The sequence below is a fragment of the Bos mutus genome, chromosome 10 (genome assembly GCF_027580195.1).
Source record: "Bos mutus isolate GX-2022 chromosome 10, NWIPB_WYAK_1.1, whole genome shotgun sequence".
NCBI classification, from domain to species: Eukaryota; Metazoa; Chordata; class Mammalia; order Artiodactyla; family Bovidae; genus Bos; species Bos mutus.
Genome location: NC_091626.1, coordinates 48,980,248 through 49,002,843, shown reverse-complemented (window position 1 = coordinate 49,002,843; position 22,596 = coordinate 48,980,248). Strand labels below are relative to the sequence as shown.

The window sequence follows — 22,596 nt, the reverse complement described above, 5'->3', positions numbered from 1 at the left end:
CATTAGGACTATAGGGAAAGCTAAGATTCTGCTTGAAAAATGAGTATTTATGGCCAACCCATTTATGTACCCAGAGGAGAGCATTTCAGAAAGGAATGATTCAGTCTTATACCTCACCTGAAATAAAATGAGGACTGAAAATATGTATCTTTTGGCAATGATAACATATCAATGACCTTGGTGAAAACTGTTCTGGTGAAGGAAGTGATGTAGGGAGAAGCCAGATTATAGTGAAATATAGTGTGAATGGGAGGAGAGAAAGTAAAGTACCAGTGGAAAGGGGGCTGCTCAAAAACTTGGCAGTTAAGGCAAGAAGAAAGAAATAAGTAATATTTTGATTTGTATATTTAAGGCTTTATTTGTTTTGTTTTTGATAATAGTTTGTTATTTAAATGTTGACATTATGCCACATGAAAGGAAAAGGTGAAGAGAGGATGCTTTACAGAGCTAACCAGATCCCAGATATGTGTAGAATAACATATCTAACAGCCTTCCTCTTAGATTATTAAAGATAAAAGTATTTAAGAAAGAATTCTTAGAAAACAACTGGAGTTGTTTGTGGACATAACCAGAGTGTTCCAAGGATTGAAGGAGGCCCTCTGTCTCTTTGGGTTTGAATTTTTCCATGAGGTGGCTTCTTAGCCTTGTTTTTAACACCGTATGTAGCTTCCCAGCCTAGGAATTTACCTAGTCATGGAACATGTATAGAGATTGTTCAGAGAATATGTTACATCTATGTGAAGTCTCCACATTAGGGCCAACCCCATGATTTATCTAGGTACTGAGCATGCTGGTCTTTATTGCTAGACTGTGGTTTATAGAGACGATTTTTCCTACATTAAATATATCCCATTTCATTTTTAAAAAACACATTTTAGTCTATTTGTTAATATATTGCCACTGGGATGGATACAGATATCCTTACGTTTGATGTCTGTATATGTAATATGCATGTGTCATATGTATAATAAACATCTTAATATATAATGCTTTTTTATTGATAATAAAAGCTTCCCTGATGACTTAGACGGTAAATCTGCCTGCAGTGTGGGAGACCCGTGTTTGATCCCTGGGTCAGGAAGATCCCCTAGAGGAGGGAATGCAACCCACTTCAATGTTCTTGCCTGAAAATTGTGTGGACAGAGGAGCCTGGCAGACTATAGTCACAAAGAGTCAGACACGACTGAGCGACTGACACACACACACACACACACACACACACACACACACACACTCTCTGATAATATAATGATTGTTCCCCTCTTCTTTTAAATTTTAAGCAATTCACTTCATATCACTTGTAGGACTCTTAGGATCCTGTTACTATAAACTGAACAGCTCATGTTCTCCAACTTTTAACAAGTATTTTCACTATCAGGAAAGCTACAGAAAACGGCAGAGCCATCAAAACTACTTACAACACAACGTAAATCATGTGTTTGAATAGACTAGGCAATCAGATTATTTTGATAGATCAAAATAAACAAGTACTTTTTGTTGTAATATTTCTCCCTCCTCTTTTTAAGGACACAGAGATAGCATGGATTTACAGAGGTTTAAAGAAACATCAAACAAGATAAAAGAAATGTTATCTGTAAGTAAATCCTTACAGCAGTGCAATTTATTTGGTTGTTTTGGGGTTTAGTTCAAAATAGAATTAAACATGTTTTTCAGTAAAAACAGTTTTAGCAGAGACCATCCATCATCATGATGATCTGAAATATGTTAAGCTCAGCAGACATATTTCTTTTCCTCCTGTATTTCCTGCCTCTGTTAATAATGTCAGCATTCTAGTTTACGAGGGCAAACTTGCACTCTTACTCCTCCCTTCCAATCAACAGCAGGTCTAACTGGTTTTGCTTCCTAAATGTTTTTTTAGTACTTCTGCTTCTCTTCGATTGTTAGTAGTAGTTACCCTGACTTAGGCTGTTACTCTCTAACTTATACTTCATTGAGCTCTTAATATATCTTTAACAAGGTGTTACAGCAACAGTTGAAAGAATTTATCATTACACTCTGATGGCATCATTTTGCTGTTACGAAGTACTTGTTATATATGGGAAATCATTTAGGATAAATGGACATTTCCTAGTGGGAAACGGTAAATGTTAGGGTTTCCCCACAGATTGCACCTTTTAACAGTGACCCTATTAAATGAGCTTAAAGCCAAAATATACTGAAAAATTTTAAGTGTGCAGATAGCTTCCTGCTAAAAACAAAAAGAAATAAGTTCCTCTGAGTGGCAAGAAAAGTGGTGGCTATGTTTTCAGTTTAACAATTTTGAGTAACCTACTTAGAGAAAAAGAACTATGCTAATAGAATAATGAGTTCTAGCTCATGTTGGTCAGAGACTTTGAGTTCTTAAACATTTGTGGGTTACATCCCTTTGAAAAATCTAATAAAAATCTTTAGATCCACTCCAGGAAAAAATGCACATATGTTTCTGCTTTTAAGGTATAGAGTTTACAGATACCTGAAGTTCACTCTTCAGTCCCATACTGGAATTTCTGTCAAACATGATTCTATAAAATTGATGTGTCACTGCATCAAAGAGTATATCAAGGAAAGTATTTAAGCAAAACAGAAACAAAAAATAACTAGAACTGGTTCCAAAAGAAGCAACTAAAATCAGAAAGGAAATTAGAGTTGCTTTGTGACAAAAGGAAGATTAACACTTTTTGTTCGCTAAGTAAATCAGCTGTAATGTGAAGAATGTGAAGCATCAAAGGTAGAAAAGTTTAATTTTCTTGAGATATGTTAAATTTGTTAATGAAAGTAATAGTTTATTTTGGTAGTAATATTTTAAAACCCATTGTTTCTGAGGGGTGGTAGAGGTTTAGAAATATTTTAAAGTCATAATAGTGTGACCTGTTTATAGTTAAAAAGAAACAAAATGAATTTATCAGCTTACCCTCATTAGTTTAATGAAATTCATTAGTTCATCTGGAAAAATGAATAGGTAAAAAGAAAATGAGGGGGAATTAGTTGTTAGATACTAAAATATCTATACAGGTGGTACAGTTGAAACATGAATATTTAGTAAAACATTTTAATGACTCTGAAATAACTCTTCTACAAATTAGAATTTAGTAAGGGTAAAATTAGGAATCAATGAGAAAAGGAATGCTTCGTCAGTAAACACACAAATTGGACAACTGGGTGGAAATTTGGAAATACCTGTTTCATATCACTTTATAAGCTCAATGAATTCCAGATTTAATGTAAAAATTCAAATCATAAAAAAACCTAAGAAAATAGAAATATTAAGTCAGTAAGTCAGGAATGCTTTTTAAACAAATATTAAGGGAACGATGTAGAGAGATGAGTACTTAAAAATATGAAGCACAGATAAATCTTAAAAAAATAGAAATCTGACAAATAATGATCAGATAAATCTTTGGTATACAAATCGCTTATACTGATCAATAAGAAAGCTACTGAAAATCCCCCAAATAAATTTCCCCTCCACTCCTTTACCTTCCAAATTGTTATCACTTTTAATTTTAGTGTAAAATAGTAGTAGTTTTTTCTTTTTTAGGTTAACTGATAATGTTTTATTATTTCCCAAATTGTTTCCTATTTTTTCCCAAACTTTTTTATGAACTTGTATTACTATGGAAAAGGATTCATTCAGGTGGATTTATGAACAGTAAGCAAGTAGGTTATTTTGATGGCAGTTTTTGAGATTGATATTGAAGAAAATAATTGTAACTTGTAATATACTCTTTGGAGTCCAGGTAGATTAAAACATACTGAGCTAAATACATCCAGAGACTCTTATACTACTTAGAACAGTGATTTGAAATTTAGTTAAATTGTTTTAAAATTGTGTATGTGTACCCTGTGCAGAATGATATTCCTTCTGAAAACACTTTGAAACATGTGAGTTCTCACGCTGGATTTACTGAGTGTCACAAAACTTCTATTCCTCTTCATTCAGAACAAGGTGAGTGTTTTGACTACGTGAGTTATATTAAATAAAAGATATTTTATGTATGTCACACACCTGAGCAGTGAATGTTTCAGGAGTCAGAAAATGAAGATTCTGGTCCGTCATTGTTGCTCTCAACCTTGAATAGAACATAATCTTAACATTCTAATAGTTTTTCTTTTTTAACCAATTGTTTAGTCCTAAAAGAAATGCAGACTTACTTTTTACAAATCTGCTGATTTTAACTTTTACGAATGCATCTGCTCTGTTTTAATCTGTATAGTCATTTAGTCAACTTGTTTTTCTGATTTAATCTTTAAAAATAGCTAATACATTTATTGACTCAAAATTAAAATACACACAAGCACTTGGAAAATCGTTGTCAGTTTCTCACTTTAGCCCCATACGTAACTACTGTTATTTTTGCTTTTCCTCTAGAGTTTCATGCTTATATAATCATATATGACAATAAGTCTTTTCTGCCTCTCATTTTTAATACAAAATGTAGCATACTGTACATGCCCTGAACCTTTAGTTTTTTATCTAAAAATCAAATGGCCTGGGGATGTTTCCATATCATGCTTTTTTTTTAGTCATAGTTATCAATATTATATGTATATAAGTTTATTGTTACCTAAGTTTTCAGTTAGGTACATATAATCTTTTTAAGATTTCTTAAGAAAAGCAGTACTACTATATCGCCCTCCCCATCATTTCTCCTTTCTCTTCAATTTAGGTTTACTCTAGGAGTGCAAATGGGTTTAACATTCAAATATAATTAAGGCATGATGATAACAAATTAAAGGAAAAAAAATTATCTGATCATCTTAATAGATGCAAAAAGGCTGACTTTGATGAAATTCAACATCCGTTCATGATTAAAAACTCTTAGCAGATTAAAAATAGAATGGAGTTCCTTAATCTAAATAAAAGGTATCTTAACAAAAATTTACCACAGATACCATACTTCATAATGAAATATTAAAAGCCCCAGAAGGGAAAAAGGATTCTGGCTTTTATCATTCCTATTTAACATTTTAGCCAAAGGAAGAAAAGGAAGAAAAATTGGTAGAAGGATTGAGAGGGAAGAAATAAAACTCTTATTTTCAGATAACTTGGATATTATTACTAACATTAGAATGCCTGTAGTTTTACATCCTCGTGTTTCAGTTTTTGGCAGTATCTATTGACCTCCCAGTAAAAAAATAATAAGGGCTAGGATTATAGCAAGAATTTGAAATCAGGCCAAATGTCCATTAATTGTAGTTTGGTTAAACAAATCATTGTATGTCCTTTGTATGAAGTTCAATGTAGCATCCAAGTAGAATAGAAGAATCTTCTGTGTATTGATACTGAAAGATCTCCAAGCTTAAAGTTCAAAATCCAACAACAGGGACTTCCCTGGTGATTCAGTGGTTAAGACTCCATGCTCCTGATTGAGGGGGCCTGGGTTTGATCCCTGATCAGGGAGCTAGATCACACATGTCACAAGTAAGAGTTTGCATGCTGCAACTAAGACCTGGCACAGCCAAATAAATATTTTTAAAAACCACCAACAAAAAAAAGTCTGTAAATTAATTTTTAAAAAAAGTCTGAAGATATATGATTAGCATTTATGTTTAAATAAAAAAAAGGAAAGGCAGGGGTATATATACAAACACAAAGTATCTGGAAGGATACACAAGAAATTTGGAAACAGAAAGAGCGGGGTTTTTTTTTTTTTATACTATTCTGTTTCATGTTGCCTATTCACAGAAAAACTGAATAATTTGGATATCCTGTCAAGAGACCCACGGGCCTCGTGTAATTCTTATGTTTAGCACTGTTAGGGAAAGGATACTTAGCCTTGGAAATTTTTATATTATGCCTTGAAATGCTTGTGTTTCGTTCAGTTCAGTCAGCTCAGTCGTGTCTGACTCTTTGCAACCCCATGAATCGCAGCACACCAGGCCTCCCTGTCCATCACCAAGTCCCAGAGTTCACTCAGACTCACGTCCATCGAGTCAGTGATGCCATCCAGCCATCTCATCCTCTGTCGTCCCCTTCTCCTCCTGTCCCCAATCCGTCCCAGCATCAGAGTCTTTTCCAGTGAGTCAACTCATTGAGTCAACTCAACTCATGAGGTGCCCAAAGTACTGGAGTTTCAGCTTTAGCATCATTCCTTCCAAAGAAATCCCAGGGCTGATCTCCTTCAGAATGGACTGGTTGGATCTCCTTGCAGTCCAAGGGACTCTCAAGAGTCTTCTCCAACACCACAGTTCAAAGGCATCAATTCTTCGGTGCTCAGCTTTCTTCACAGTCCAACTCTCACATCCATACATGACCAGAGGAAAAACCATAGCCTTGACTGCTGCTGCTGCTGCTAAGTCACTTCAGTTGTGTCTGACTCTGTGCAACCCCATAGACAGCAGCTCACTAGTCTCCTCTGTCCCTGGGATTCTCCAGGCAAGAATACTGGAGTGGGTTGCCATTTCCTTCTCCATTGCATAGAAGTGAAAAGTGAAAGTGAACGGACATTTGTTGGCAAAGTAATGTTTCTGCTTTTGAATATGCTATCTAGGTTGGTCATAACTTTGCTTCCAAGGAGTAAGCGTCTTTTAATTTCATTAGTTGGTATTAAAAGTTTGTTTTAGTTGTAAAACTTTTTTTTTTTCTAATTTTCTCTTAGTGGAAAGTAGCAGCAGAAGGTCATCTGCAGAAGAAACTCATGAAGTAGATTCCAAAGCAGCTTTGCTACCGGTTTGTACATTTCAATTAAACATATGCATAGTATAAAATCATATTTATTAGAAAAGAGCTAAAACATGGTGATATTTTATTTGAGATGATGTGTAGCTTTAAAAAAAATTTTTTTAACTGAAGGATAATTGCTCTACAGTGTTATGGTGGTCTCTGTCATGCATCAACATGAATCATTCATAATTACTTATATATATATATATTTATATATAATATATATATTTTGAACCTCCCTCCCTCTTGAGCCTCCCTCCCTGAGCCACATCCCACCCCTGTAAGTTACACAGAGTACCAGGCTGGCTCCTTGTATATAGCACCTTACTAGTTATCTGTTTAACACATTATAGTGTATAGATGTCAATGCTCCTTTCTCAAGTCATCCCACCCTCTTATTCCCTCACTGGGTCCACACGTCTGTTCTCTACATCTGCACCTCCATTTCTTCAATACTATTTTTCTAGATTCCATATGTATGTGTTAATATACGATACTTTTCTTTCTCTCACTGACTTACTTAACTCTGTATACAATGAAATAATACTCAGCCACAGTGTAACATAGCTTATAATTAGATGGAAAATGTGTTAAACATTAAAAATATGGAAAATACTTCTGAATTGACCTTGGGAGACTAGATAGAATTTGAAGAGATTATAAACAACTTACAGTTTTCCAAAATCATGAAATGTATGATGATTCAAATTCAGGAAACATGAGTCCCAAACTGGGGAAGTAACAATAAATTGACACTTAGAAACGTAAAACAGCTGAATAAAACCCACCACATACACACATAATATGCCTGTTACTAGTGATTTCTTTGTCACAGTTTGCATGATTTTAATTTTTTGTCTTTATACTTTGATACATTTTTCTTTTGGCAGCAAACACATTTTTTTTCAGAGTCATAGGAACAAATGTGTATTTTAAGAAGAGAAAATTGTTAACCGACAACTATAATTATATTATAGGAAATAACACTTGTAAAATTCTTTATTCTACTTTGTGGAATGACCTTATGGTACCTTTTATAGCTATTTTTTATTCTATTGGCTCAGTTGTATAAACAAAATTCATAGTAACTTCTCAGCCCTTTATTCATAAAACGTATTACAGGATACAAAGCAGAGATAAATAGTTATGCTTTGTCTAGAGACTTTTTCTTTTAACTTTTCATTTGTGTTTGTTTCTGTCTAAAGGACTGGTTACAAGATAGACCATTGAATAGAGAAATGTAAGTAAGCCTTGTCTCACCGTTAGTGTGAAAAGTACTCCAGTTACTGAATGTTGTCTTTTTTCTGTTCTTTGCATAGTAATCTCTTTAATACTTCTTGCAAGTGTTGATGATTTATTTTGGGATCTCCTGTCTTTACATTGAAAAGATTGGGGAATCATTTGTTATGAGTCAATGTATATATTTTATGATTTTATATAATTATACTATAATTATGTGCATATTGTAGTCACAACTTGACTAAAATTTTCCTTATAATGATAGAATTATGATTTTATTATTTAGTCCTATTTCCAGGTTTCTTGCAAAGACCTAGTTTGACACCTTAGTTAATTTCTCTGCCCATTGTTCCAATCAACAAGTCTTTCTTCTTGCCTTTGGAAAGCTTAGGTGATTAGAGCAGTAATACACAGTGTACCTTAGAAAGCCTGGATGCAGGGAAATGCCCTAGAAAGCTGATGTGGTAGAAACAGAAGACCATCTGACAAGTAGTCATCCCGAGAAAGTAAAAAATTTCAGTACAGATTAAGCATAAGAATCAAAGATAATCTATGTGTTTCTCAGCCTAGAAATTAGTATTTTAGGATTCCAGAGGACATTAAAGTAATCTTTTTTGATACCTATTTGATATAGGAAGCATGCTTAAGAAGGGAAGCCAGTTTGAGGGAAATTATTATATATTATACAGTGTTTAGCCTATTTCCTTCTCTATATCAGACATAGATGCTAGAGTATAGAGAAGAAAATAAACCAGATGTTACATATGTATGCAGCTGGTCAAATTTTGGAGATATCCTGGTCCTGACTGGTACTTGAAAGACCTGTTTATAATGAAACCGCTTCAGAGAATAAATGTCTTTTGTAACTAGAACTGTAGGGTGTAAGTACAGATTTGGTACTTAAAGTTGGTATTAGTTTAGCTAATGAGAGAAAATTGAATTACAGAATCTTGACCCAGAGAAGTACCCACAAAGGTAGAGTTGGCAATACTCTTTGGGTGGTAAGAAAAGAGTTTTTTATCAATAGTAGAGAAAGGGCTAATGCTCGGTCAGAGTATTTCCTGTAAGAAAATATTTGTGTTATTAAGGTGAAAACCAAACATCAGAATCAGAATTTTAAAGCTAGAAAGAGATTACCAAGTTTCTACTTCTACTCTATAGGTCCTTTCAGGATCTAGTCCTTTAGTCCTGAGCAAAGCCACATAACTGTTTAATGGGAGAATGAAGCTTCTAATCCATTTTCTTTATTCCATTCCACTCTCTTTTCCACTATACCTGTCTCTCTAATCTGGACTGTAATCTGTGGGATTAATAGACCCTCTACTTGGTACCAATATATGTTATAAATAAATTATGTTCAACATTGGAAAGAAATGTTTTTCAACTTTAGCAGTTGAGTTTTGCAAAATGATACTTAATTACTGTTCTTTCAGTTCTTTGCCTATCAATTCTGTTGAATTTTTATAGTCTTGCACAGTCATTTCAAGGCATTGTATAAAAGTACTGGAGTGAACCTCTATAGTAGAGGAGTCATGGAATATATTACTCTATTAGTACTCAACCTTCAGTTTGGCTCCAGACTACTACTGATATTTATGTAGGCTTGAATTGGAGGTATGAGTTATTGATAATGGGTTTATACATATCTGTGTGTGAATTTGATGCTAACTTAAGGGAAATGGCAAATACTCAAACAAAAATGAATCTGAATCTCAGAATTATTTTAATAATGTTATATTAAGAATTTATAATAACTTCATAAAATAAAGTTTTATGGTAGCCAAAACTAAAGCTGTAACTTAACTTATTATATTTTTTGGTGTTTTCCTTAAGGCCGCCTGAAGAAGGAACCTTAAATGGTGAGTGTGCAGTAAATATAATGTGAAAAGCTAAGGATTGTATATAATGTATTTTATTTTAGCAAATACTAACATTGTCCTAGAAAAGAAATATTAGGCTTCATATTTGAAAAAAGCCAAGGAAGTAGAAAGTTGTTCCCTCAATTCATTTCTCTTTATTATATGTGTTTCACAAATATGGTAATTCACCATGTAAATGATGATCTTTTTGCAGTCTTCCGACTTCCCTTCATCCTTGTTGCCCAAACTGCTTCTTCCTTATATTCCCTGTGTTACTGAATGGTACTCTTTCATTCAGCTAGGTGAAACCTGAGAGGACGGTATTCTTGACCCCCTTGACCTTGCACTCACAAAGTCCTATTATATTTACCTCTTAAAACATTTCTGGAATCCATCTTCCACTCTGCATCCTGCTGCTGCTTTCAGTTCAGACTGTCATCATTTTTAAATCCTTTTATTGATGCATATACAGAAAATATGTAGTAAGTGAGCAATCCCATGTAATCGGCACCCAGATCACAAAATACACGTTGTCAGTATCTGAGCTACTGTATCATCTTATAACCTCTGCCCTTAAACAACACAGATTGATTTCATCTGTGTGTATGTACATGTTTATCTATTTTTCTTTATTTTATGTATATACATTTGTGTGTATTTATATAAAATATATAAATGGAATCTTACAGTGTGCACTCTTCTTTTGTGTCTGACTTTTGTCCTAACACATGCTTATGAGATTCATAAACATTGTTGTATGTAGTGATGGTTTGTGCATTCTCACTACTATATAGTATTTTCTTATATGAATATATTCAGTTTATATATCGATTCTACCATTTGATGGGTATTTCAGTAGCTTCCAGTATATGGCTCATATTGATAGTGCTGCATGAGCATTCTTGTTCATGTTGTTTGGTAAACGGGATGTATTTATTTTCATTGGGTATGTACACAGGAGTGGAATTGCTGGTGGTAGGGTGCATGTGTTCACATTCAGTAGTTACTGCCAAATAGGGTTTCAAAGTAATTGTGCCAGTTTGGGCTCCTTTCCAGTCTCTTTTCTACTCTACCACCAAAATGATTCTTTTCAAAAGATCTGATTTTGTCACTACTCTACTTCCCATTTTTCTACTGTTTTTGGATAAAATCAGCATCTTTTCATTTTTAAAGTATTTTAAAAGTTTTATTTATTTATTTTTGGCAGTGCTGGGTCTTTGTTGCTGTGCGGGCTTTTCTCTAGTTGTAGAAAGCAGAGGCTAATCTCTAATTGTGTTGCATGAGTTTCTCATTGTGGTGGCTTCTCTTGTGGAGCACAGGCTTTAGGGTGCGTGGGCTTCAGTGGTTGCAGCACATAGGCTCAGTAGTTGCAGTTTCTGGGCGCTAGAGCTCAGCTCAGTAGTTGTGGCATACTGACTGAATTGCTCCATGGCATATGGCATCTTCCTATATCAGGGTACCCATGTCTCCTGCATTGGCAAGCAGATTCTTTACCACTGAGCCACTAGGGAAGCCCCCGGTGTCTTTTCTTAACATTGCATATTTGGCTTTTAACAATTTGGTATTCCCTGCTTCTGTAGCTTTATTTCCTACTGGTATGCCTGTACTTTTGCTCATTAATGTAAGATCTTGGTTGCATATCCAGATACGTGGTTATAAATCCAAATCAGTTGTATGCTGACACATACCTGAAGAGTTAGAATATTTTGGAGTGAGATCTGGGTAAGTCTATGTTTGAAAAGCCAGACAGGTGATTCTGATATATGGATAGGTAGGTAGATTGGTAGGTAGGTAGGTAGATAAATAAATAGATAGATGGTGTTGAAAACCACTGTTCTATTCATATTAAACAGGTTTCTGTTTCTCAAGTGTAGCAAATGTTACCCTGACCATGCCACACCTTCCAAACTACTCGCTTTTCCCTTCCTCTTTTTCTGAGACATTCTTCAACCTTTCTTCAACCAGGAGACATTTGGTACCTCTCCTCCACAGTCCTATACTCTGTGTGTGAGAGAATATGCATACACACACTATATTTTATACAGTTTATCACACAGTGTTATAACTGTTAACTGACTTCCTTCTCCTGTAAGAATGTAAATAAAAAAGAACCTATTCTTGCACTTACATTCTAGAAATTTCTAGAAGCTTAACACGTAGCAGGTTCAATGTATTCTCCATCTTTCTCACTATAGTTAAGTGAAGTCCTCACAGAAATTAACATAACATTGTAAATCAACTATACTTCAATAAAGAAAATTTTTTAAAAAGTGAAGTCCTCAAATATATCTAGAGATGGAGGAAGGGGTTTTTTTGTTACATTTCACGTTTGCTCGTGGTCAACCTGCTAAAATGGTTACAGGGCTATGTCTCCACACCCTGAAGATATGACACTTCTCTGACACTTTGAGTAGGAAATAAAGGGAAGAATGTAGTTTATGACAGGAGAGTGTGAACTATCATATGCTTTTTGAGTGCACAGTTACCACTAATCTGCCTTATCTGGCAAAATAAAATATGGTAATAAAGCACATGAAGGACATAATTTATCACTTTTTTTATTGCAGAGAGCTTACCTGCAGACAGCTTGGAATGATTAAATGAGAATGCCTGAGCAAAAATTTATGCTGTATTATTATTTTTAAAAGGGTCTCATTTGTTCATTTGCTGTTTTAGGTCTTGCTTCTCCATTTAAGCCAGTTATGGATACAAATTACTATTACTCAGGTTAGTAATAGTAAATATTAAAAACAAAATTTAGTAATGCTTTGAGCTTTGGGGGATTTCATTATTTCTCTCTCATTTTTTTATGCAGCTGTGGAAAGAAATAACTTGATGAGATTATCCCAGAGTATTCCATTTACACCTGTGCCTCCAAGAGGTAAAACCAAGAAGTAAAAATAAAAGGAGAAATAAACCCTTAATTAGTATGTGGGTTTAAACTGTAATATAGAACATAGGTGGTGACAGAAAGAGGAGAAATTGCATTAAGAAGTGTTAACTTCATGTAAGTTTTAATCAGCCTGATTACAAGAGTCAGGTATGTTTAAATAGACGAAGGCTTCAGACGTATTGATTTTTCTTTAATCTGACATATCCAGAAGCAGTGGTGTATTTTAATTCAGAAAAGCTCTTGATCATAGTTTAGTAATGAAAGCACTGATAAATTGATATCACAGGATTTGTGGAACAGATCTAACCTCCTGTCTGAAAGTTTAGCTTACAAATGCTTAGAAGTCTAGTTACTTTCTAAAAATTTTTCTCCAAAATATTCATGATTTCAAAAATGCTTATCATTACCAAATACATGTGAACTTAGAGATATTAGATCTTGGTTTCTGAATATTTCTTGTCCTTAAACTTCTTTTATAAAACTACAACCTGGTCCATCTCATTTTCTATTCCTTACTTAATCTTAACCAAAGATACCTGCCAATTGTTGCTCCATGCTTTTTAGAGTCATATTTTGACCTTAAAATGTGTCCATTCATCTTGCAGGTGAACCTGTCACAGTGTATCGCTTGGAAGAGAGTTCTCCCAACATACTGAATAACAGCATGTCTTCTTGGTCACAGCTGGGCCTCTGTGCCAAAATAGAATTTTTAAGTAAAGAGGAGATGGGAGGAGGTTTACGAAGAGCTGTCAAAGTACAGTGTACTTGGTCAGAACATGATATCCTCAAATCAGGACATCTTTATATTATCAAATCTTTTCTTCCTGAAGTGATTAACACATGGTCAAGTATTTATAAAGAAGATACAGTTCTGCATCTCTGTCTTAGAGTAAGTGCTAGTGAATGCATACAGTGAAGCATTGTTTGAGCTTCTTGTTTTCACTGCTAAAGTATAATTAATAAAGTCTTAATGTCAATGTTGAACAAGGGTTTCTTTTTTTCTGTTCTGTAGGAAATTCAACAACAGAGAGCAGCACAAAAACTCACATTTGCCTTCAACCAAATGAAACCCAAATCCATACCATATTCTCCAAGGTAAATCTTTACAAACTTCTGAGATCTTTTAGTGGATACATTCTCTTTTGACCTTCATTATAGATGCTGAATTTCATTATTTACCCATTTTACAGATTGATTAGAATTTTATTAACAAAACTGCTAGTAATATCTCTAACTTTCTCATAAGGTTCCTTGAAGTTTTCCTGCTGTATTGCCATTCAGCAGGACAGTGGTTTGCTGTGGAAGAATGTATGACTGGAGAATTTAGAAAATACAACAACAATAATGGTGATGAGATTATTCCAACTAATACACTGGAAGAAATTATGCTGGCCTTTAGCCACTGGACTTACGAATATACAAGAGGGGAGTTACTGGTACTTGATTTACAAGGTAAATTTATTAAAATATTGCTGAAAGGAAATTATGCATCAGGTTCTCATCTAGTCAACGTACAGAAATCTGCTTATCTGTAGATACGTAAAATCTTAGGTCAGTAAAAGCTGTTAAAACAGCAAGTCAATAATGGCCGTAGTATATGGCTATCAGGGCCCTGAAGAATAGGGTCTGGCTATTTTAATTGTTATCTAGGCAGTGCAGATGTTTTAATAAGCAAAAACATGTGAAATCCCCTATTTTACTCATAGATCTATAGCCTTAGTTTTTTAAAAGTATAAAGATTATTTCTTTAAAACAATAAGTAATCTTTATTGTTTCTGGAGTACCTGCTATTACTGTCAATTAAACTACCTAAATATTTAGTGGATTAAAAAAAATTTGCTTTCACTTTTTTGGTTCAAGAATTTGGGGCTGGGTTATCTCTGGTGTACCCTTGGAGAATTTGAATGGCTGGATACTAGTTTGGACAGCTTGACTGAAGCCAAATGTTTTAAGTCTCTGTTTAAGACAGCTGAATTCTTCAGTTCTCTACCCAGTGATCTCTCTACATGGCTCGCTAGCTTGGACTTTTCTTATAGCATGGTAGTTTGGGGTAATTAGACTTTTTAGGTCTCATTTAGCTGGCTTCTCCAGAGAGAAAGCAGGAATTCTTAGGTTAGGCCCAGAATGGGCCCAGATCCGTTCTGCCACATTTTACTGGTGAAGGTAAGCTGTAAGGACAGATCAGATTTAAGAGGTAAGGAATAGATTCCAGCACTTGGTTGGTGGAGCAGCATGTGTACTAGGAGGGAAAAACTGATCGTAGCCTCTTTGTAGACAGATTGTTTCGTATCTGTGAAAAAAAAAGAAGAAACTGGCTGCGAAAGAGCAGTGATTTGCTTTTTTCCTAAAGAGTAGCTTTAATTTCAACTGTTAAAAGAGATCAGAATTCAAGTCACCTAAGAACAATTGTTCAGAATATTTATTACTTGATGACTTCTTTCATTATATAGATATAAGATTTATTGACAAGCCAACATTTGTCATTTCAATACCAACTCAAGAAAATTGTATAAAAATAGCTATTGTTTTTTCAGTTATTCATTTTACATAAATGATTAAGTGGTGTATATATAGTGAAAACTCTGATATATTTTATTAGGTGGGCCAATCCATTTCAAGTGTGCCTAGGAAGTAAGGCCAAACTATGAATATTGATTAAGAGAAGGCAGTTACTTTTAATAATCAGGGTAATTTTGATGTTCTCTATAAAATTAATGTTATGGAGCCATTTTTAAATAAAAATATTTTAAGATAATTACTACAAACAAACGACATAGAAATGTATAAAGAACAGAATGCTCCCATCTTTACTGTTTCTGTACTTTTGTGAAGACAGATTCACAAATTTTTTTTCCTTTAATCATTTTGTGTTGTGATTTTTCTCCAACTGGAATCATGCTATATGTGTGTGTGTGTGTATGAGTATGTGTTTGTGTTTCACTTGTTTTTTTCCCTACCTAACAGTATATGATAAACATCTTCTGGGTTATTACTGATAAATTTGAGTCATTCCTTTTAACAGCTGTAGTATGAAAGCATAGAATGATTTAAATCCTCTGTTGTCACACAGTCACCCTATTTTTTAGGTTTAGAGAGTGCAATTTTAAGAGTGCCTGCCATATTAACTTCCAAAAGGTTGTAGGAATTCATACGCAGCACTGTGTAAGCACTCATCACTGCCCATGTCTTCATCTGTTCAGTATGGAATATCTTTGCCAGTCTGAGAAGAAATTAGTATCATATTTTAATTCTAGATTTTTCTGTTGTGAAATTCTAACCAGTTTATTAGATTTCATTCTAATGGGTAAAATATTTTATGATTGTTTAAGTATCAGTAGTAGTTCTTTCTTTATGTGAATGAATAGGTAAGACTGAAGAGATTTAATCTCACATTTAACACCTCTGGAGAGGACTGGAGGTGAAAAAAAATGTTCACAATCTTATTCTTTATGTAGTCTGAATCTTTTTTGAGCCAGGTGTATTCATATGTTAGTGATTTTTAAAACTCCAGGATACTTTTAAAATGGCTTGTAGATCATGCCTTCATGTACTTAATTGTTTTTTGCTAACTAAGGTGAAACAAGGGCAAATTGTAAATAAGGAAATATTTACTTGCAACCTTGGCCTTGTTGCATCAGAAACTGGTGCAATCAGGAACTTTCGTTGTCTCCCTGCCAACTCTGACATTTAACTGTTGTTCATATTGCAGGAACTGTACTTGTTGCTAGTGCAATGTTGAGGTCAAAAGAGAAAAACTATACTCTTTTTGAACAGCTTAAAACTGTGTAATGGTAGATGATACTGTAGAATCTCCTGTGACCTTTTTATTATGTATGTATTAGTATTTTATATCAATTACATAATATGAATTGTCTTCTTTGTATATACATATAAAGGTGTGGGTGAAAGTTTGACTGACCCATCTGTGATAAAGGCAGAAGAAAAGAGGTAATAAGTTTTAATAATTTCATGAAAATCTTTTTATAATTTCAGACTGTACATTTCTGTTTGCATCAACTGACTTTTTCTTTTAACTACCAATTCCACAGATCCTGTGATATGGTTTTTGGCCCAGCAAATCTAGGAGAAGATGCTATAAAAAACTTCAGAGCAAAACATCACTGTAATTCTTGCTGTAGAAAACTTAAACTTCCAGGTAAGCGTTTTCTTAATCAGTATAAAGTATATAAATTGTTAGCAGTTAGTTACTGCAGAACTTCATAAGGCCAGAAACATAAATGAATCTGTGCTTTCTTTCATTACTTACAGAAATATAGAGTTCACTCTCTTGATATATATTTATTATGTGTCTGGTGGATGCTAGAAATTGTGTTAGATTTTGACGATATGATAGTGAATGAGGCAAACTAGGTCCCTGCTCTCGGTGGAGTTTAGTCAAATCTTAAATACTAAAAGATTAACAGAATTATAGGACTATCATAAATATCAAGCAGAAAAAATAGACCAGGTAAACAGATCACTTAACACAAAGTTAAAGGTCAAGGAATGTTACCTATGGAACTAACAGATTTGCCTAAAACCGAAGGAGAAGGCAGTGGCAACCCACTCCAGTACTCTTGCCTGGAAAATCCCATGGACGGAGGAACCTGGTAGGCTGCAGTCCATGGGGTCGCACAGAGTCGGACACGACTGAAGCGACTTAGCAGCAGCAGCAGAAGGATGCATAGACTTTCAAGTTGGCCTGGAAAAGAGTATTTCATGAAACAGAAACAAGGAATTGCAGATACAGTTTCTCATTATAGTAATTTCATCTTTATATTTGAGAATTACAAGTTATTATTGAATTGTAAGTTGTTTCACAGACCAGTGGTTCTCACTCTTTGGTGTGCATCATCATCCTCTGTGGAACTTTTCCAAAATTACAGGTGCTTGGCACTTTCCCTGGACCTGTATATCTGAAAGTTCCTCTCATTATGACCAGTAATGTCGTAATGAAGAACTTGGGCCTGGGAGCCAGACTCCAGGTCCTCAAAGAATATCTACATCATAGAGGTTTGTAGTTTTTTGTTTGTTTGAGGTTTAAACAAGTTGGTATTTGTGAAGTACTTCTGGAGCAGTGCCAGGGACATAGTAAGTATGTTACTACTACTGTCTGTAATTTTTTTTTAATCGTTCATGTTAACAGATTCAGGAATTATTTATTTTTGTATATTGACCTTGTATCCTGCATTCTTGCTAAACTCACTTAGTTCTACGAAGCTTTTTGATTTGGTTTAGTTTTGTTTTTTGTTTGTAAATTCTGTGTAGACAGTAGAGACAGTTTTGTTACTTCCTTTGTGATTTGTATCCCTTTTATTTATTTTTCTTGACTTTTTTCACTGGCCAGGAATTCCAGTACAGTGTTCAATATGAATAGTGAGAGTAGACATCCTCTTTCACACCTTATTCCTTGAAGATGCTTATCCTGAATGGACCTTGAATTAGTCAGATGTTTTTTCTGCATCTGTATTTTTTGTTTGATCATTTGGTTTTTCTTCTTTAATTGGTTACTGTTACATTGAATTACACTAATTGTCTTTTTAAAATGTTGAGCCAGTCTTATATTCCTAGGAAAAACTCCACTTCATCTTGATATATTATCTTTTTTTGTGTTCATTTGTGTGTTCAAATTGTATATGGATTCAATTTTTTAATATTTTGTTGATCATTTTTATATCTATGTTCATGAAGAATGTTGATCTGTGAGATTTTTTTCCCCCCTTGTACTGTCATGCTTGTTTTCGGATAATACCTTAAAAATAAGTTGGAATTATTTACACCTCTTCTGTTTTGGGGAATAGATTGTATAGAATTGATACTATCCCCACTTCAAATGTTTGATGGAATTATCTAGCAAAACCATCTGTCTAAAGTTTTCTTCATCAGATACTTTTTAACTAAGAGTTTATTTTTTTAGATAGATACTGGTTTTTTGAGTGAGTTTTAATAGTTTGTGTCTTTCAAGGGGTTGGTCCATTTTATTTGTTTTGAGAAATAGTTAATAATACACCTGTGTAAGTTTAAGGCATACAGACAGCATGATGGTTTGATTTACACAAACTGAAGTGATTTTACCACAATAGATTCAGCTAACATTCATCTTTTCATATACATAGAATAGAAATTAAAGAAAGAAAATATTTTTCCTCATGGTGACTCTTGGTATTTATTTACTCTCTTAACAACTTTCCTATGTATCATACATCAGTGTTAGCATAGTCATGGTATTCTACATTATATCCCTAGTGCTTATTTATTGTGTAACTGAAAGTTTGTGCCTTATGACCGCCTGCTTCCAGTTCTTCCTCACCTCACCCTCCACCTCTGGTAACCACAAGTCATCTCTTCCTGTCAGTTTGTTTTCTTAGGTTCCATATACAAATGAGATTGTGTAGTATTTGACTCTGTTTTATTTAAATTGGCAAATTTATGAGCATAGTTCTTTTTGTGATACTATTTTTTAAAACGTCTGGGATTCTGGTGAATCCTCTCTTTTATGGTATCATATGCTTTTTTTTTTTCAATCTGGCTAAAGTGTATCTGTGTTATTGGTACTTTAAAAGAACCAGTTTTTGTTTTCATTGTTTTATTCTATTATCTGTTGTCAGTTTCTTTGATTTTTTTTCTCTATTATTTCCATTTTTCTGCCTGCTTGCTCTGGGTTTAGTTTGTTTTTTCTCTAGTTAGGGTAAAAATTTAGATTATTGAGACTAGTGCTATAGATTTTCCTGTAAGCATTGTGTTAGCTGCATTTCATAAATTTTGTGTTAAAAAATATAGAGGAATATGTATTATTTTTGTTTTTAATTTTTTTAAATATAGCTTATTTCCCTTGAGATTTCCTCTTTGACCTATAGATTATTTACAAATGTCTTTTTTAGTTCTCGAATGTTTGTAATTTTTCCTGGTAAACTGATTTCTTGCTTAATTCCATTATGATAAGAGAACATTCTTTGTGTGAATTCGATTTAAAGAAAAATTGTAAACCTTATAAAGATACTGTCTGTAGTGAATGAATGTTATATTTCAAGAGAATAGTCTCTTCTTGGATAAAGTATTTGATTAATGTTAATGACAAAGTTTTTTGATAGTGTTGTAGTGCTTTTTTATATCCTTGCTGATTTTCTGTGTACTTACTCTGTTTGTTACTTAGAAAGGAGGTCTTTAATTGTGAATTTGTCTGCTTTGCTTTCAGTTTTCTCAGTTTTTCCTGCATATATTTTGAAGCTTTGCTACACTGATTTACAGTATATATAAAGATTTTTATATATATACAAAGATTTTTACCAAGACGTTAAGGCTTCTTGATTTAATTTTTATCATTATGTAATGCTATGGTAATTTCCCTTGTTCTAAAGTCTACTTTGTCTGATATTAGCATAGCTTTTGATTGGTGGTTCCATCAGATATCTTTTCCTATTATTTTTACCTGTATATATTAACTATTTTTAAAGTGATTTTCTTATAGACAGCATAAAGTAGTTAGTTCCTAGGTTTAATCTGTTTTTCTTAAATCTAGCAATTTCTATCTTTTAATCACTGTTTTAGACCCTTTATGTTGAATGTAATTATTGGTACCGTTAGGTTTTTATCTGCTGTTCTGTTGTTTTCTGATTGACGTCTCTGGTGTGTTTTGTTGTTGTTCCCCCTCCTTTTTATTTTAGTATTCTCTTTTATCTTTATGTTGTTGTTTTTTAGTGCTTGGTCATAGGTTCCCTTACCTAAGAACATATTTTGCTTTCATTCCTGAAGGGTATTTTCACTGAATCTGGAATTTTAGGTTGACGCTTTTTCTGTCAAAACTTAAAAAATGTTCTGCTGTCTTCTGGCCTCTCTAATTTCTGATGAAAACTCCACAGTCGTTTGAGTTATTCTTCCTTTTTACATGATATATCATTATAATATATCTCCTTTCAAGATTTATTGCTTATTTTTGGTTTTGAGCAGTTTGACAGTTTGATTTTATGTCTAGTTGTAACTTTCTCTGAGTTTACTCTTGTTTCAACTTTACTAAGCTTCTTAAGTTTGCAAATAGATGACTTCTGTCAAATTTGGGGAGTTTTTAGTTACTAGTTCATCAAATATGTGTCATCAACCTTTTCATCTGTTCCTGGACTCTCATAAAAAGAATGTTAGACCTTTTGATAATTGTCACCCAGGAACTTGAGACTCTGGGGACTAACTTAAAAATTAATTTTTCTCTTTTGTTCAGATTAGATAATTTCTACTGATCAATATACACATTCACTGACTCCTTATTCTTTCTTTATTCTGATATTAAGCTTTGCACTGAATTTTTTATTTCACGTAAATTTTTCAGAACTATAATTTCCTTTTGGTTCTTTTTGTGCTGACTATTTCTCTTCTGAAAACTTGTTTTCCTTTCATTTCAGGTCTTTTGTCCTATATCATGGAGTATGGTTATAACAGTAGCTAAAGTCTTTAATTCTTCCATCTGGGTTATCTTGGGATTGGCATCTCTTGGTTGTCTTTTTCTTTGAGAATCTTTTAAATGTTTCTGTTTTTTGTATCTCTAGTAATTTTAGAATATGTCCAGGATATCTAGAATATTATGAGATTTGAGATCTAATTAAAAATTCTCTAGAGAATTTTGAATTGTTGAATCCTCTTGAGATTTTTGATGTTGTTATATAACCATTTCAGTTAAATTCAAATCACAGTCTGTCTTTTGTGTGACTGTGAGTCCAATGTTGGTTTGGTTTTTAAAACCTTTGCATTATCATTCAAGTTTCTCTAATGTGTGTCAAACAGGGTCAAGTCTGGAACATGAACAAAGGCCTGCACCATAGTTTAATTCTCAAAGCCTGTGCTGTGCTATCTTTCTACATATGTGCCACTCAGGGGGTATCATGCACAAATTGAGGGTGTCTCTCCATTTTCCTCTTCTCCATGATCTTCCATACTTCGTGATTCCCAAGGGCTTCTTTTTTTCTTTTTTGGTACACTGACTAGAAAGCCAGGATTTTGGCCTCCCTGTGCTATCATATACTTTCTGTAATGTAGTCCATTTCTGGTGCTGACAGTAATACTTTTTGGATCATCAGATCAGATCAGTTGCTCAGTCGTGTCCATGAATTTGTGACCCCATGAATCGCAGCACGCCAGGCCTCCTTGTCTATCACCAACTCCCGGAGTTTACTCAGACTCACGTCCATCGAGTCAGTGATGCCATCCGGGCATCTCATTCTCTGTCGTCCCCTTCTCCTCTTGCCCCCAATCCCTCCCAGCATCAGAGTCTTTTCCAATGAGTCAACTCTTCACATGAGGTGCCCAAAGTACTGGAGTTTCAGCTTCAGCATCATTCCTTCCCAAGAAATCCCAGGGCTGATCTCCTTCAGAATGGACTGATTGGATCTCCTTGCAGTCCAAGGGACTCTCAAGAGTCTTCTCCAACACCACAGTTCAAAAGCATCAATTCTTGGGCGGTCAGCCTTCTTCACAGTCCAACTCTCACATCCATACATGACCACAGGAAAAACCATAGCCTTGACTAGATGGACCTTTGTTGGCAAAGTAATGTCTCTGCTTTTGAATATGCTATCTAGGTTGGTCATAACTTTGCTTCCAAGGAGTAAGCGTCTTTTAATTTCATGGCTGCAGTCACCATTTGCAGTGATTTTGGAGCCCCAAAAAATAAAGTCTGACACTGTTTCCACTGTTTCCCCATCTATTTCCCACGAAGTGATGGGACCGGATGCCATGATCTTAGTTTTCTGAATGTTGAGCTTTAAGCCAACTTTTTCACTCTCCACTTTCACTTTCATCAAGAGGCTTTTGAGTTCCTCTTCACTTTCTGCCATGAGGGTGGTGTCATCTACATATCTGAGGTTTACTGATATTTCTCCCGGCAATCTTGATTCCAACTTGTGTTTCTTCCAGTCCAGCATTTCTCATGATGTACTCTGCATATAGGTTAAATA

General features: G+C 34.2%; 1 protein-coding gene across 2 annotated transcripts in view; it reads left to right on the top strand.

Moving 5' to 3' along the window:
• Positions 1–22,596, top strand: part of TRPM7 (transient receptor potential cation channel subfamily M member 7) — a 111,071-nt gene that overhangs the window by 81,396 nt on the left and 7,079 nt on the right. For both annotated transcript variants that reach the window (XR_011465655.1, XM_005900469.3), the window contains exons 27-38: positions 1,527–1,594; positions 3,850–3,946; positions 6,600–6,670; positions 7,870–7,904; positions 9,737–9,762; positions 12,439–12,489; positions 12,578–12,643; positions 13,261–13,544; positions 13,668–13,750; positions 13,902–14,107; positions 16,552–16,603; positions 16,705–16,811. Coding sequence is in view for 1 of the 2 variants with exons in the window: in XM_005900469.3 (XP_005900531.2) it covers positions 1,527–1,594; positions 3,850–3,946; positions 6,600–6,670; positions 7,870–7,904; positions 9,737–9,762; positions 12,439–12,489; positions 12,578–12,643; positions 13,261–13,544; positions 13,668–13,750; positions 13,902–14,107; positions 16,552–16,603; positions 16,705–16,811 (1,146 nt within the window). In the remaining variant the exon portion in view is untranslated. The remainder of the gene's footprint in view (positions 1–1,526; positions 1,595–3,849; positions 3,947–6,599; positions 6,671–7,869; positions 7,905–9,736; positions 9,763–12,438; positions 12,490–12,577; positions 12,644–13,260; positions 13,545–13,667; positions 13,751–13,901; positions 14,108–16,551; positions 16,604–16,704; positions 16,812–22,596) is intronic.